The sequence below is a fragment of the Calidris pugnax genome, unplaced genomic scaffold (assembly GCF_001431845.1).
Source record: "Calidris pugnax isolate Ruff unplaced genomic scaffold, ASM143184v1 scaffold91, whole genome shotgun sequence".
NCBI lineage: Eukaryota > Metazoa > Chordata > Aves > Charadriiformes > Scolopacidae > Calidris > Calidris pugnax.
The window spans coordinates 1,672,394-1,689,634 of record NW_015090898.1 but is presented as its reverse complement, the minus strand read 5'-3'; the positions used below and the strand labels follow the sequence as shown (position 1 = coordinate 1,689,634).

Sequence of the window (17,241 nt, the reverse complement as noted above, 5' to 3'; positions counted from 1 at the left end):
GGAGCGTGCAGGGGAGAAGATGCTGGTGAGAGCAGCCAGCACAGGTCTGGCCCCAGTAGCTGTATGTGTGTCTGAGCACATAATCTGCTACAGAGAGTTATTGGCCCTTTCCAGAGATCAGAAGTGGGGTACTGCAGATTTTATTTATCCTTTCAAAAGTTAGTAGTGATATTTTTGGGGCGAGATGCACAGCAAGTAGAGAGGTTTGTCTTGGATGTTCTCCTGCATGGGATGGCTGTGAGCGATCCAGCTGTGCGGGATCCAGCTGTGCAGATGCTCTGCACAGACCAGGCTCACTTTCTCCCTAACATGCCTGGTTGTTTAATCCTCTCTCTTTCAGCTCCGACATCTGTGTTGTCACTTGCTCTGCTTGTACCACAGCTCACGCAGAGACACCCGGCCCTCGGTGACAGCAGACTGTCCTCTGCAGTGGCAGTTTATTAACTTTGGTATCTGATAATACAAGGCTCTGTCTAAAACACGCATCTCTTGACAAACTGACAGAAGTCACTGCAACAACACAGACGTTCAACTCTTCTCGCTTCTATTTATCCCTGACCTTCTTGACCTCCAGGGGGACAAGTTGGGTGATAAAAAAGCAGTTCAGAATAAAGCAAACAAGAGAAACTAATCGGGCTCCCTTCCTTTTTGATCACACAGTTTGTAGCTTTGCAGTTTTTCCTTTCAATTGTTGCCTACTTCTCTGTCAAGTGCTGATTTGCCTTTTTCTTTTCTACTGTTCATTTATGACTCAAACACCATTAAAAGTAAATACATGAAATAGCTGTGGCTATTAAAAAATAATTACATTGTGCTGTAGTTTAAAATGCTGCATAATCTTTTAAATAACATGGAACTCGTGATTTTCCTTTCTAATTAGAGGTGCTAATGGGGATACACTGTAGGAAGAGTAAAGCCAAGAGGCAAATATCTGCAGTGGGTCCAGGGAGTGTAATAATTCCAGGAGCTCTATTACTGTACATGCATGAGTGACTCTGGCCCTCAATATTTGAAAAATTTGTTTAACCTTAAGAGCTTCTGCTAAAGCAGACAATTTTTCCAGCAGAGACACGTACAGGATACTAGTTTGCAGCTTTAATTGGGTGACACAGACTATGACCAGTCTGAAAAATAGGTCTTCTTTTGAGACCCCAAAATGAGGACATCCAAAATTGACTTTCTTTTCTATACTTCACCTAGATTTCATTGTCCCATTTTGGCATTAAGGCTCCAGGTCAGTATATGAGAGAGAAATCTCTGATGGAACTTGCTCTGTTCAGGGGTCGAGGGGTCTCACAGGACCCTCTGGGCACCCAGTGGAGGGGCACGAGTTGTATTTCAGGGTGCAGACTGAGGGTACAACGGGAAAATGAAACTGGATCTTCAGTTTTTCTGATGACTTTTCCAAACTGCTGTGTTGCTCTGGGCCCCAAATTGTACTGCCCTGAGGCTGTAACCTGGGACAAACCCTGCAGAGACTTCTGCTATTGTATGTGAGTTCGGGGGAGAGAGCAGGGGGTGAGGGATTGAAGGCTATTCCATCTCCCAGTTACGTGGCATCAGCTCTCTGTTCCTGTTAATTACATTTCCATTAAATTATTTCTTCTATTTGCAAGTACATGCCCTTGTGTCTCTGTTCTTTACTTCCGTAACCAGGACTGGATATTGGATCCAGGGATGGCTTTTACAGTGAGGCTCTGATGGCAACCACAGAAGAGACTTCCACTTCTTTCTGTGCCTGGCAAAACACCAGCTCCTTTGCTGAAGGAATTACCAGAGTCCCCCAAGTTAATCTCCTCACCTGCAGCAGGAGAGGTTTCATCCTTATCTTTGGTTCAGTCAATCGCTAAAGTGGATTCAGTCTTAGGCTCTTGTAATGAACATTATTCCCTTTGCCTCCAGGCTAGCAGGGGATCAAATATTAATAGCTGTACTCCACGTGGACTGGAGATGGCTCATTTCTGAGGTCTGTTCTCTTTTTCCTTTGAAACAGGGCCACTAGCTGGCTAAATAATTAAGCCCCATAGCTTTTGTAGTTTAGAACAAGACATTGTTATTTTAAAAAATGTCAGTGGGGCAGGACAGAAGTTAATCCTATTCTCTTTACACAAAAGATTGTCTAGGATAGTCACATCGCCTAACTTCGTGCCCTCATCGTGATTAAATTTGGGAGATATCTTGATTAACTCAGCTAGAGAAGTTAATTAAAATTGGTGGCTAAAATTGGTTTGGCCCTCCAGACAGTTTCCCCGCATTGAACTAGAAACAACTCTAAAACCATAGTTTGTGATTTTTATGGGAAAGTCTGTGTGTAAATGTGCATTATCTGGAAAGCTCATCCGTCTGCTCATCCTGCAGAGCCCAGGGCTTCTGGTCTGAGGGACAGGAGACCGACAAGTGGAGGACCATGTTTTTCTGGCCCTCTGCTGCAAATGCCTTCTGAGGGATGGGGGGTTGCTATCTCCTGCATCTTGCCCCACAACTGTGGCAGACTAAAGGTCATTAGGGCCAGGCCTGAGATCACTGTTACTGAATATAACCCCCGTGCAGGGAGTCTAAAAAAGGAAAAGCAAACGGCACACTGTGTCTGCGTGTGGAGCGGTGAGAGGAGTTGCTAGGAAACCACGGGATCTCAAAATGCATATGACCTAATCTGGAAGATAATTTATATGATGAAAATAATAATACTAATGACAGCCACTTACAGGTTAGAATGATTAATTTGGTTATCTTGGAGCCCACGTGTTCCTGAGAGTAGGATGGAAGGCAATAACTTCTGCCTCCTTACTGCTTTTTAAGAAACTGGAGACTTGGAATCAGCAGGGGCCGGTGAAGCCCTGTAGAGTTGGGGTGCTGAGGTGTGATGATGAGGATGATGTAAGTGGTTGCTAGCGTCCTGGGTACCTAGATTTCCCAAAGGGACTGACAAAGAAGAAAGACTAGCCTGTCTTCATCTTCTAGCTGCTTTGGAGAAGTGCGAGGAGCAGGAGTTGCTGGCTGGGAAAAAAGCTTACCAGATGGCAGGCCCAGGAAACAGCTAATTATTACTTATTGATGATTTTCATCTAGTTCTTATGGAGATAATGTTCACTCTTGATTTATGTGGTATAATAAACTAATAAGTTACAACCTATGAGGTAATTTTGTATTTGCCAGACATCTTCAGCTTTCCAGATCTTCTGTTCTTGAGCAAGGAGGTGACTGGAGCACACGTGTGTCAGGTACTACGTGTTCAGGTCCTGCATCGGCTCCAGCTCCCTTTTTGGACTGGGGCTGTTGTTAGCATTATCATTCACAGAATGGTTGAGGCTGGAAGGGACTCCAGAGCTCTTCTGGTCCAATGCTTGGCTCAAGCTGGGCAGTCTGGCCCAGGACTGTGTCCAGGTGGCTTCTGAATAGCTCCAAGGATGGAAAATTCACCACCTTCCTGGGCAACCTGTGCCGGTCAGTGCTCAGTCACCCTCACACTGGAAGTGTTTTCCTGATGTTCAGATGGAGCCTCCTGTGTCTGTCTGTGCCCATCACCTCTGGTCCCATCACTGGGCACCAATGAGGAGAGCTCCATCCCCTTTGCACCCTGTCTTCAGGTATTTTTATATTTATATAATAAAGATCCATCTGAGCTGTCTCTTCCTCAGGCTAAAGAGTGCCAGCTCTCTCAGCCTTTCCTCATACGAGAGATGCTCCAGTCCACATCCTTTCTAACTTCATCTGCCTGAACCACACTAAGAGCACTCCTGGCAGAAAATGCAGCTAGAGGAGATAATTAACAGTGCTTCCCATTTTTTCCCTAAACAATTAGTAGTTTGAATATGAGTAGAGCTGTTGCCGACTGCTGCAGTGAGTCCAGCGGTGCAGTAGGTGTACACCACTTGTCTTTTGAGGCTGAAATGAAGCTGTTCTCAAAAGTAATCAACAGAATATCTTGATCTGATCTTTACTTCCAAGGTGCAGTATCAGAGCCATTCAGTAAGTGCTTGATTTTCTTGTGGATCAACAGAATATCTTGATCTGATCTTTACTCCAAGGTGCAATATCAGAGCCGTTCAGTAAGTGCTTGATTTTCTTGTGTTTTTCTGTATCTGGTGCTAGTTTGGGTCGGGACTTGAATTCTAGATGGAAAGAACGTGGTTGACCTCAGGCTATGGAAAAGATAACAAGGAGGCTGTACATTTAAACAGGAGCTTCTGCAGCCTTAACAACAGGGCTTGAAGTATGGAATGACAAAAAGGTATTTTCCTGTACTTATGTTCTCACCTTCCTAACATCATCTTGCTTGTGGTACCCTTCACTAATTTTAGCATAAAATTCCGAAAGGAATTCAGCTTCAGCAAGACCTCAATTTGTCCTTCTGAGTGGGAACTGGGTGCACATACATAACTTGGAAAGGGAATGGTTGTAACATTCATCTGGCAGAAAATAGCTTGGCTCCCCGGCCCATTGTGGTGGTTTTTCCTTGCCAAGCAGAAAATGGAAAATTCTTCACTTTTTAAAAAGCATTCAAAAATGGTAGTGGGCAAGAAATTAAATGAATCTATTGACTGTGGAGTGCTTTCCTCAATATAATCGGGCAACACTGATCATCCATCCTACTTATGGCTCTGGGAAGCTGATGGGCCACCTTTAACAAAGCTTGGAAATGGGCTGGGCTGCCAAATCGGGGATCGGGGTTATTCCATATGTTTGAACACTGAGTGAAATCATGGCTTTTTAAAAAGCAAATGGCCCATATACTAACTGCTGGTTGTTACTCTGCTGGCCGTGGGTCTGTCTGGCCACTGCAATAGGCAGCAGTGGAGTTACAGCACTGTTAGAAAAGTTAGCTTCTGCAGAGCATTTTTCTGTCACTTTTAACCTTTTTTTCCTTAAGAATCAAAGCACGCACATTTGGACTTTCCTTCCTCTCCAATCTTTACGTTAAACAGCTTTTGAGCCAAGTTTAAGTATTCTGTCATCTTTGCTTTGGGGAGAGATGTTGTAGAGCCGCATATGGAAATTAGATGGTGTAGAACTCATTATATTCCTATATAATTTGATAGAACCACTTACAGTCAGACCTTGATCTTATTTTGGGCCTCTTCATTACTTTCCAGAGATGAAAGATTCCCCTCCTCTCCTCTGTGCCTCTCCTTTTAATCCTACCTTACCCTTGGCACCATTAAAGCAACAGAACATCATTTCAAATGCACTATATCGTTTAATCTTTTCCAACTCTGAAGAACATGATGTTCGATCTATTTATAGAACAATGCACAGAATATGGAGTTTAATGGATCTCGGCTTCTCTACCAGTCACAGATCTCCTGCCTGATGAAACACACAACTTTGAAAAAGGTGTTGTAATATGCAAAACTTGAGGGGAGAAATGCAGGGGGGTCAGGAATTCCTGGGGGCACCGAGACTGGTCCCCTCCTATTGCAAATCTTCCCTTGGTACATTTTCATCTTGAACTTAACAAACTGGTTGTAATATGCAAAACTTGAGGGGAGAAATGTGGGGGGGGTCAGGAAGTCCCCGGGGGTACCGAGACTGGTCCCCTCCTATTGCAAGTCTTCCCTTGGTACATTTTAATCTTGAACTTAAGCTGTGGCTTAAACTCAGTGAAGCTCTTGCTCCTACTGGGTATTTATTTGAGAACTTCTATTTAGAAGGTTTCTCCTGATTTCCAGCCTGCATGTATTTGTTGCCAGTTTTTCTCAGTTGCCATTGTATTGACGTCGTCTTTTCACACAGACCTTTCCCTTTCTGGTGTTTGCTGCATTCTTCAGGAAACAATAGAATAAACTTCACTTCTTGTACAGTCTGACAATTCTCACTGTATTCCTTTGCTTGACATTTAAGTATAAGCTTTTTTGGAGGCTATTTTGTATTTTTATCCTCGGTAGATGCCCTACTTGTTTCTAGTGCCTTTTTTTTTAGTTATCCATCTACCCATCCACCCAGTAAAGGTTACAGCCAGACCTTGATCTCTACAAGAACTGACCTTACAGACAGTTTTCTCTTGATTGGAGTCTGTTATATACCGTTACTGCATCTTGCTGAAATTCAAAGCTTCCTCTATGCTGAGGTTCCCCCACTATGGGTCCTGCTGCCTGACAGCGCTCACTCTCGGTGCTTCTTTGCTTTGTCTCTTGAAATAATAATAAAAGAAATCCCTACATACGCCTTTCTATTTTTTGTATTCTTAGTGCTATAACAGATTTTAGAGCTTGGGTCAAAACTGCCCCAGGAATGTGTGGTCAAAGAGGTGCCACACCAGTTGTAGTGGGAACCTGGTATAGTTTGTTAGAGTTAGAAGTGAAGTATTATGGGGTGTAAATTAGGGTGTCAGAATTTGTCTGGAAATGTATTACTTATGAAGCGTCTTCTCAAGACAAGAGCCTCGTGTTTTACTGCATTATTAATAGAGAAGTTGCTGTTCTCTGTTATAAAATACAGTTCTGTGTTTCAGTGGAAGCAAAGTGTGATGAGCATCTGTCTGCCTGTGATTTATCTATCTGTCTGTGCTTCCAGTTCTCACTTTTATAACATCTTTCACACAGCTCACACCCCTAATTAATAGCTATGAAGTATTCAGGGGATGGAGAAATTAACAGAATTTGATCTAGTGTCACATGCCAACTTACCAGACCTGATATATGAACGCTAATTAATGGTGTGGAGGCCTGTGGTTAGTACAGAAAAGGAAGGTAATTGCTTGACATGGTGCTGCTTGCACCTTCCCAAGGAAGATGGTGAAAACATGGGAGGCACAGGAATGGGGGTGATGACCACAAAACTTCTGAATAAAACTCAAGAAAAAAAAAAGGCAAATTTGTAAAACTCTTGCCTTTAATTCCTCCCCGTGGAATGAAGCCCAAGGGGAGGAGATGATGGCAGGGCTGTTTCCCAGCTCCCTGGCAGTTGGAGCTTCTTGTTTCTGAGGGGCAGGGACCCAGAAGGAATGGGGTTAAGCAGGAGTGTGGGATCTGTGCTCCATCCCACCTCTCTGCTATGAGCTTCCAGCAGTAACTGAGAGGTGTTTCTGGCAAATAAAAATTGCTCGGAAGTCATCGGATGTCAATAGAGTCGCTGTGCAGTGCAATTAGCTTTCTTACTGAAGCTTCCCCTTGTTGTTCCTCTTCCTCCTGGGGTCTCTGTGGATGAATCTCTTACATGAGGCTTCTGTGGAAAAAAATCCACCATGAGCCCATCCCCTGGTCCTATTTGAGAAGTGAAGACTCTTAGCAGTGTGTGTGTTGTGGCTCACGTCCTCGGGCTGGCATCCTCTCCGGGCTGGCTGCCTGCCGTGCCCTGGCAGATGCGGAGGAGCAGCCCGTGTGTGCCCTCCTGGGGCTGGAGCATCCCTCTCCATCCCCAGAGACCTGCCCAGTTGTCATGGCCACACGCTGTTCCAGGCCTGCTTTGGCATCCCAGCATCGCTGCACATCCTAGAATGGCTCCTAATTGTCCTGAATCAATCGCTAACGAAGCTGGTGCTTCGTGTGTGCATGGAAATGCACTGGTGCCTGGGTACCAGAGCTCAGGGACAACGTGTGGAATTGATCCCTGTTATTGTATTTGTGTGGAGCTGATGCTGAGTTGGGTCTTGCTGCCTGCTCTGCCCCCGGGAGCTGGTGGCTGGAGTTACCCTCTGTGTGGCAAACAGGAGAGGCACAAAGGGGAGGAGTGAGGAACCATTTCCTATAGGAAAAGCAATTTCTCTGGTAGATTGAACTGCTTTTTCTTCCTGCACAGCACTCCCAGGAATGCTGTCATTTCCCCATGCAGATATTTTGTTAGAAAATTATCTGTATGTTTTATGCACGCTCTTGATTCCCTTGTCTGCTCCTGACCCATTCTCTGCTGGTCGGGGAGGAAACGCTGCCGTTCCTGCTGCCCCGGCTGGTGAGTCAGCAGGAGCTGCTCCTGCAAAGCTCAGACAGGTGAATTTAAAATCCTGGGTCTGAATCCTATTAACATAACGTGGTTTCACTCTATAATCTTGTATATGTACATGAACTAACTCCACAAGAATCCACCGAGCCAGAAAAGGAAGTGGATTTATCCCAGTTTTATGCATGAAAAACCCACAGAGAGGGAAGTATAGGAGGGTGGTGATGCTGCAGCATGGGAGTTTGTCAAAACAGTGAGCCTGGCTGTAGAGGGGAGGCAAAAAGGACAGCAGGCTCCTGCTCGTGCCCAGAGAGACCTGCTTCGTGCTGGTTTAGCACCTGATGCGCTGCTGAAGTTATCAGCAGTTACTCTTTGATGGGATTTTCATGACCTTCAAACAACAAAGGCTTGTTCTGAGTCAGACTTTGCAGACCAGGGCTGCTGGGTGGAGTGGGAGGAGTGGAGTAATGAGATTCTAGGACTCCTCGAGCTGTGAGACATCTGGCAGTGTGTAAGCAGGGGAATTCTGCAGTGGCTCCCAAGAGATGTGCTGCTGGACTGCGAGTGCTCCCGTCCCTCTGACGAGGGGCCAGGGGGCTTGGGGACCTCTATTGCCATCCTAGCACCATGTCTGTCAGCAACAAATGCTTTTTTTGTCTGCTTATCACTGTCAGGGTACAAATTAGTAGCTGCAATAAGCTTTACTACCATTTACACCCACTTGTAGTTATCTTTTTCCTGACCCAGTGGATATATCCATTTCCATGAATGCAGACATTACTGCATATTGCAGCTGGTGCGGGGCTGTTTGAGCTGTATTTGGTGTGTGGGCTGGGAGCTGAACTGCACCCAGTCTGCTCCATCCTGCATTGGTGGTAAAATAACTACTCAATAAAGGCTACAGCAAAGAATCTGATCCCTAGGACCCAGTTCCGAAGGAGGACTGGGCTTCCCAGTGGTTTTTGGCTGAACGTTTTGCGTGCAGGTCTCCTTGACCAGGCGATTACAGCTTGCATTTATTTAGACATCTGGGATGAAATGGGCAACATCAGCCATTACAAATCCTCCCAACTGCGCTGCATCGTGCAGCCATCTGGAGGAGGCTGCCATGCGTGGCCCGGGCTCCCATGGGTGGGGAAAGGGGACCCTCTTCACGGTGATGACCAAGGAGAGACCACGAGGATGGATCAGTCAGGTTCTTACATGCTGCAGGCTGTTCTCTGGTTATGACTGAGACATGATGTGAAAGGGTCTCATGGCAGGAAACAAATGTGTAGTGGATTCTGGATAAGTGTGGAAATTCTTTCATCTGGGCATTGGGCCACTATTGACAACGGGATTTGTATCCAGATGTACAGGTTGGTTTTGGAGGCTGGACCTGTAAGCTCTTGCTCACTGATTCCCATCCTTCCTTTCAGGGGAGACATAGAATCACAGAATGGTTTGGGTTGGAAGGGACCTCAAAGATCACCGAGTTCCAACCCCCCTGCCCTGGGCAGGGACACCTCCCACCAGACCAGGTTGCTCAAGGCCCCATCCAGCCTGGCCTTGAACCCCTCCAGGGATGGGGCAGCCACAGCTTCTCTGGGCAACCTGTTCCAGTGTCTCACCACCCTCAGAGTAAAAAATTTCTTCCTGAGATCTAATCTGAATCTTTTTTCTTCCAATTTAAAACCGTTTCTCCTTGTCCTATCATTACCCTTCCTGGCAAAGAGTCCTTCTCCAGTTGTCTTAGGAGATCATCTAGTTGTCTTAGGAGATTTGGGACCCAGGGAACTATCATCTAGTTGTCTTAGGAGATTTGGGACCTAGGGAACTGGAGGAACTAGCTGAGCTGATGGAAATGCCATTTTGCTTTCCTGGACAGTGGGAAAAAAAAGAGGAAGGATTCCTGGTTGGTTTATTTCTTTGGGTTTTTCCCCCTGATCTCTATGAGGGAAAGTGACACACACTGAACAGGAGACAGAAGAGAAAGAAATACCTACCCTAGCAAAAATGAAATCTGCTTTTAAAAAAACCTGAAAATAATAAAAAAGCTTCCCCCCAACCCTTCAAAAACTGTTAAATATCAACAACAACAAAAACATATTCCACACAGATTCATTGTGGTTGAAAAAAACATGTTTTCTAAATGTCAGCCAGCTCCAGTTTTAACCTTATTGTTTCTCTCTCTCCTTAAGTTCCCAACCCCATCCCCTGCTGGGAACTGAGTCATGTTCTGTCGCTGAGCTCTCCTCAGACAGCTCACAGCTTTGCTCCACTCGCTTTTTTCTGGCCGTTCTGTTCCACGCGCTGAGGTTCACTAACCCACCTCCAAAATTTAGGGTGTCAGCTGAAAAACAGAACATTTCAAAGATGACACCCCTGCTCTCTAGCAAATCAATTATTATAATGGCCTCGTTATTGACAGGTGTGTGGGCCGTCTTTCTCACGGGCGCGATGATGATGTAAATCCAGTATTAAGCATTCTTTTCATCACCATCTCCCCTCTCCATCAGCCCTGCAGCCCTGTTTTCCCTGCCTCTGGGAGTGACGGCTGGGTCTGGAACAGGCTGTTTCTAACATGTCTCTTACAGAACAATCAGAAAGACGTTTTGTGTCCTTGCTCTTCCTTCCTTTTGGCTTAAGCCCCCTTTAAGCATCTCCATAGTTACCTCTCCCTCAGCCTGCGGAGTCATCGCTGCCTGTGTGCAGCCATCTCTGGAGCAGCTCTCACTCCCTGCAATAAGCTTCCTCCATCTATTTCCTCTCATCCACTTCCATCTGAAGAGACACAGCTTCTCCCTTGCCCCTTCCTTCCTTCCTTCCTTTCTTCTGCCAATGCTGGCTCGATGCTTTAATCCAGCCACCAGGCAACACGTCCAGTCCTCTGCTTCACCTCATCTATACCATCTACTCTTTGAGAGCCTGCATTAGTTTTCAGTTCCATACTACAGTTTTACCTGAGAGTGGCTCTGCAAAATCATATTTTTTTTTTTTTATCCTGGATAGTCCTTTCCCTGCCTAAATCTGGGCGTTTGGCTCTTTTCTGGAAATTTAAGGCCTAGAGGATAAAATGAGAAGTGCATTTCAAGGCTTTTGCAGGACACTGATTGTTCTTAGAGTGTCAGAGGCCACCAGATCATAAACGAAAAGAAGCTGTAGTCCTCAAAAGCGTATTTACTGCAGCTCTGAAACCAGGCACTGTGATTACTGGAGTTTTGTATTTGTGGGTGACAGTTTCAGTTTAGCCCCTGTGAAATGCACCACTAAAAGGATCCTAATCCCTCTGGGATTATCAGTCATTTCACTATCCTGGCTGATTTAGCAAATCTAACCATTAAACGACAAATGCACTTTAAACAGGGGGTTTTTCATTACATCTGGGCATTTACACTTTTCATTGTGGGAGAGGCCCCTTTCTGAACAGCTGTTTTCTCCCAAACGAGCAGATCTACAACAACTCAGTTGGTGCATCTATAGCCCAGAGGGTCTAGAGACCAGTTTGCTTTAGGCTGGTGTTGCTATTTCCAAACTTTTCAGCTGCCACCCTACTTCCATGTGCCTTCTAAGGCTGGCCAAAACTGCTTTATGTGTGCCTTTGAGGACTTCAGCATGTTCACCTACATGTGTGTTGGGGTGTGCAGGGAGCTGGGGTAACAACCACATCAGTTTACCCTCTGCTGCTGCATTGCCCTTGTTCCAGTATATTTTTCCATTTTAACTATTTTTTCTTACTGAAAAGCCGTTAGTGCACACTGCCATTTGTCAGTCAGTGGCCCAGCCAAGCAAACTCCCATTTCTGAGAGCTCCTGTGCACTTCATTGCCAGCTCCTGTTTCCCAAGGGAACGGGACACTGGAGACAATGGGGTCGTGCTGCTGTGATCAGACAGACGGTATTGGAGTGGTTTGGGGAGACATCAAAGGCATCTCTAGCTGTCCTTTCTGAAGCATCATTCCAGGACCAAAAATAACAACAGATTAAGGTAACTTTGCTGCTCTTAGCACAATCTTTCCAGTTGAGGGGTTTGAGTTGGTTATTTTAAAGCTGGACAAAAAAAATGTCATTGGACCTGGGAGGCTGAGGACCAACAAAGGCTCCCATAACACTTTGAAAAACGTCTTTCTAGAAGTATTTTTACTAAGAGATCTAGTGTTTTCTTCTTCTCCTTCCTTGTATTTTTTGCTACTGTTTGTGCAAAGACAGGGCCTGTGATTTGGTGTTGATTCTCTGCTTAAAGGCGTGGGGACAACCTTGTCTGCCAACAGCTGGAGTTGACACGTGAAGGCTCATTCTTGCAGGACTTTTGACTTGTTGGAGTCCAGAGGGGGCTACAGCGTACCTGGGGGCCCTGGAGAGCAATTGGCACGTCTGGGGTCTCTGAAAGGCTGCATCTATTCTCTCCACCACCGTGTTCTCTGACAGCCTTTCAGCCGAGCGTTTCTCTCCTGCCCTGGTGGGGACGATGCTGTGGCTGGGGCTGTACTCGCACACTCTCTAGCTTCCAAACACCAAATTGTTTTACTTTTTCTACTGCTGCTAAGGGCCTGCCTCTGCTTTTCTCTTCAGTAGCTGCCTCTGCTTTCTCTTTCCAGGGTTGGGAAGTGGGAGGTGTGGTCCTCAAACCAGCACCAGATCCCTTCACTCTGCATCTCTGCTGCCAAACACACACAGCGAGAGAGGGGCCCCGGTGTTACTTGAATTACAAAGTCATTCTATTGTCAAGCCTTTTAAGTGTCAAATTCTCTTTTAAAACCAAAGGCTGTGACATTCACTAAGGAACAGCATCATTTCAAAGTCAGAAAGATCTATTTTTAGCACATCAGTCAAAAAGGGGGAAAAGAAAAAAGTCTTTGGAAAAAAACCCAACAATTTTACCAAAATGAACCTTGTCAGAAATGATCAATTCGTCTTCCATTCAGATTGACCTGGTCCTTGCCGCATGCCAGAGGACAAAATCTGGTGACACAGCACAATAAATTAAGATTGCCAGGTCTCCATGTAATTAATTCTCTTGCAGCGCAGCTTTGGCAAAGAATAATTTATCTTCAAGGTGATTAAACCACTGGTGGTTTGGCTTTGGTGTTATTCTTTCCTTTTTAAGGAACATTCCTCTTCAGTTAGTTGAAGAATAGATGCTGATGAGTAACAGCCACCTCCCAGTATTTTATTCTTGCTATTTAAATACCTCTTCCCGCTAGACCAGTGCCTCCTCAGCAGCCAAGAGGCAAAGATGGAGCACATCATGGCCCAGAGGGACATCGGGGCTGTGCTGTGTTTTCCTGTTTTCTGGAATGTGGCCCCTGGGAAATCCCCACTGCACCAGGGAGCCCAGGTCTGCTCACACCCTGACCTCCAAATCTGTGAACATCACAGGCAGCCAATTAGACTTTTGCCTTTGTTATTTCTCATTGGAAAACTTCGCTCTGAGTTCAGAAAAAAAAAAAAAGAATATGGTCTATAACCTAGTCTTGAAACCTATTTGTACACTTTTATGGTTCTTGAACTAAAGAAAACCTTTAAAGCCTTTATACTAATACAAACCCTACAAATTATTTACGTTTCAATTAAAAGAGAAAAAGAATTAATTTAGCACACTAGAACCTTAGGAAAGATGTCTGTGTTAGTTCTTCAAAGCTGTGTCTTCTAAACTCTGCTTATAAGGACCTTCTCCTGGTGGGCTCTTCATGGTCAAGGGCTGAGAGAATGCAAAGAGCTTTTTCCAACCATCTTGCACGGGAATGTCTTTGTATCTTTACACAGGGACAGAGTTTTAGCTGTTGATAAAGCTCTGCTGTTTATGAAGCAGGAATTCAGTTTGCTGGGGGATGATGCTGGAACAAGTGATGATGGTGATACCAAAGCAGGTTCCCAATGTCTCTGTGTTCGTCCTGACCATCTCCGGAGAGACTGTCATTAATGTGCTTCTCTCTTTTTCACTCTCGTTAGTATTCATGCGGTGATGATCATGTGAGAATTACTCACACTTCTGACTTGAGAAAACTTTCTTAGCCCAGAAATTCATCCAATATCAAGGGAATTAGAAATTCAAATGGGAAATTATACACCCTGTGTGTCAATACAGCAAACCTTATAAAAGCTGCAATCAATCACCTCAGCATCAAGGGTGGTGGTACGTTTCCTTGTTTGTCACCAGGTGGATCCTGGTCCACCCAGTAAAGGTGAATCAGGATGAACCTTCAGTGTGTGCTGCCCAAGGGGATGGTCTCCTGACAGCACAGAGCCGCCGTCGGCTCTGGAGCTCCTCTGTGTTGAGATCCTTGTGCTGTGATGTTGTGATGGTTGGACACAAATCCTGTTTATTTGTCTTGCCCAGGCCCTGCTGTGAAGCAGGTTCTGTCTCTCGCCGTGTCCATGTGCCGTTTCAGTAGAACAAGTGCTTTCTGTCAAACTCTGCTATTATTTTGCTCACTGTCCTGTTGCTCTCTGCCCCCTTAAACCTCTCCGTGGGTCTCCAGCCCTTCCCTGTGCTGACACCTGCCGTGTTCCTGCTCCCAGGTGACACCGGATTCCCCATCCCTGGGTGCTGCCTTGCATTAAGCAACTCGCTCTACAAATCATGTACATTGATTAAATAAATGTAATGATCCATACTGGTTTCTCACTGTCCGGTTGCTGACTCACCAGTGCATGGTACCGAGTGGACTTCTGTTATGGTATCTCTAGATATATATATATTTTTTTAAACCTATATTATGTTGTATGACTAATCCGATGACTCCCTCAAAAACACCTCCCAAAATCACTGCAGTTTGTTTCACACGTACAAGGCCAAAGCTAATGCAGGTGTGTGTAAAACCCAGCAGTGACTCAGGGAGGCTGCAGCTCATCCCTGCACGACACTCTCTCTCTCTGCTACTCGCCTTATGTGTTTTGGCTGCCAAATTTTGTGGTTTTGTAGGTCTTGTATCTCAGCGCTCTGCTGTCAGCTCCCTGAGATGCAAGAAGGAGGCACGGCCCAGATGCTCGCCTGAAGCAGAAATAGCACATCTTGCTACTACTGTTTTCCATCAGGTCCCCTGAGTCTTGAATTTCTGGCAGACAGCGTTCCGTAGGGAGGAAAAAAAAAAAACCTCAGACCTTTAGTTTGCTGTTGTTGTAAAAACCTGATTCTGGTTTTGGTGTAATTTAGCAGACTGAAATGGAGATATAATAAACGTGTTGTACTTTCCCCGTGAATCAGTAAGCTTATGCTGGCAAAAACTCTGCATATTTTGGAATATTCAATAATCCCCTGACACTTCCAGGGGTTTTTGTGTATTCCCAGTGTTTTGTCTGTGTCACAGTTGCAGTTTGAGGGTGTATTTGCTCTGATGAGTACAGGTTTCTGGATGGGTGTTTTCAAAACTCTGGAGAGACAACAGGAACCAAGCAGCCAGGGAGATAAACAGCTCCTGCTAACGATTTATGAGTATATGTGTAGATTTATTTCAGACTGGTCTGTGGCAAAGGTGAGCAATAAGAGCCCTACTGCTTCTGGTCTTTAGGATGCTCTGTACACGGTGTGTGTGGTGAAGGAGCCGTGTCCCTGGGGGTGTGGGTGCTTCTGGGTGTGTGTGATGGGGAGTCCCCGTGTGTGCAGGGAGATGAGGAGGTGTGTGGCAGAGGGCAATGCTCAGAACTGTCACCGGTGTCTCTTGAGCCCTGTGGTGACAAAAGGGCTGTGGTTTTGGCAGAGGGCTAGGGGGTGTCTTACCTTCTGCGCTCTCCGCTTGTCGGCTCGCTGGTTCTGGTGGTAAATCCGGCTGAAGTTGGAAACAATGACTGGAACCGGGAGAGCAATGACCAGCACCCCGCTCAGGGAGCAGATGGAGCCAAAGATCTTCCCAGCAATTGTCTTGGGCACCATGTCACCATAACTGGAGGGGGAAAGAAAAAAGAAAAAAAAAAAAGGAAGTCCCTGCTTCAGACAAGTGCAACGGCACCAAAAGCCTTTCGAGGCTCGTGCTAGTGTCCAGGTCAGACACTGAAGCTTGGAAATCCACCCCGAGAGCAACAATTCACGTGGTGCTGCCACCCTGGAGATGAGGATTTACACCACACTTTGGTAATGAATCAACCTAAACCAAAGAAAGGCGCTTTTGTTGCAGAATAGCTGTGCTGGTTCAGGCAGCTGCTGAGCACGTTAAACTCGGACCCTGGCTGGGTTGGTGCCCACTGCTCCTCTCTGTGTAGCTGAGCTCTGACCCTGAATCCTAAAACTCCTGTGAGCATGTTCATGTATGTTCATTCCCTTGTATCAGGTGCAAATGAGTACACATTTACACTTCCATTTCAAAACCCACAGCAGTTTCCTTCCCATTTCTGTACCCCAGAAATTTGGTGTTCATTCAAAGCCTGGATTCAGTAAATTCTCAGGAATATGGGTCCAGCTGAAAAATATTCTGACAAACCTCTGTGCTGGGTATATTTCTTTGGTATTTTCAGGTTTTTTGGGTTGGTTTTCCTTTTTTGGTATAAATGCTTCAAGCTTCACTAACTAAGGCTTAATTATCCCAAGCAGAGTCCTTCTCCTGCCTTCACCTGCATTAAAGCCCCTCAGAATACCTCAAATCAATAAAATGCTATTTATGTCTATTAACTTTTTAGCTGCTGCTTTATGCAAAGGTAGTTGAAAAGCTCTTGCGAAGTGACAAGGTCTTCTGCTTCATTTAACACTGCTCTAAAAAAACTAAATCTTTCTTACTTTCCTCCTGCCGCCCCTTAACACAATAAGGCTGGAAATTAATCATGTGCCTCAAACATGATCTCAGTGACCCTGAGCACTGAGAGAAAGCCCCTCTGTGCATTTGTAGGAGGTATAATAATAAGTGTCTGGCTCACAGTCTGCCTTGTAGAGTTTTGTTCTTACACGCAGGCTGAGAGTTACCTCATTACTTGGGACCTCAAAGAAGATGCTTTAAAAGGCCATCAGGACAGCTCAGAGTGTCCTGGAGCCCGGAGGGTTCTGCTGGGGAGATGTAGAGCTTCATTTGCAAAACTATGATGAGAGATACTGCCACGAGAGATTTTTGCACTGGCTGTAGAAAGACAACCTGAAGCTTGTACCTAATGCTGACTCCTGGCTCTACCACAGTTACCTGTGGAGAGAACACAGTGGGTTTGTCCCTCTGGGTTCGCAGGGCACGTGGTGCACCCGTGGCCATGTTCTCTGTGTTCAGTGATACTCATGGTCAGAAATATCTTAGCTCTTTGATCGGTGTAAAACCCAGATGTGCTTCAGCAGAGCTCGATCTAGATCCCCTGGCCCTTAACGAGAAGCCTCCCTTTGATTTTGACTGCGATGGGGTTTGCAATGAACCTATAAAGTTGCAATTGTTCTACTCTATTGACATCTGCAGCTAATGCAATATTAATTGCTGGA

The 17,241-nt window shown here is 45.5% G+C and overlaps 1 protein-coding gene across 5 annotated transcripts in view; it reads right to left on the bottom strand.

Moving 5' to 3' along the window:
- The window catches only part of KCND3 (potassium channel, voltage gated Shal related subfamily D, member 3), a 120,923-nt gene that overhangs the window by 18,675 nt on the left and 85,007 nt on the right, over window positions 1-17,241 (bottom strand). For all 5 annotated transcript variants that reach the window (XR_001412788.1, XM_014948531.1, XM_014948530.1 and 2 more), the window contains exon 3: window positions 15,574-15,736. Coding sequence is in view for 4 of the 5 variants with exons in the window: in XM_014948531.1 (XP_014804017.1) it covers window positions 15,574-15,736 (163 nt within the window). In the remaining variant the exon portion in view is untranslated. The remainder of the gene's footprint in view (window positions 1-15,573; window positions 15,737-17,241) is intronic.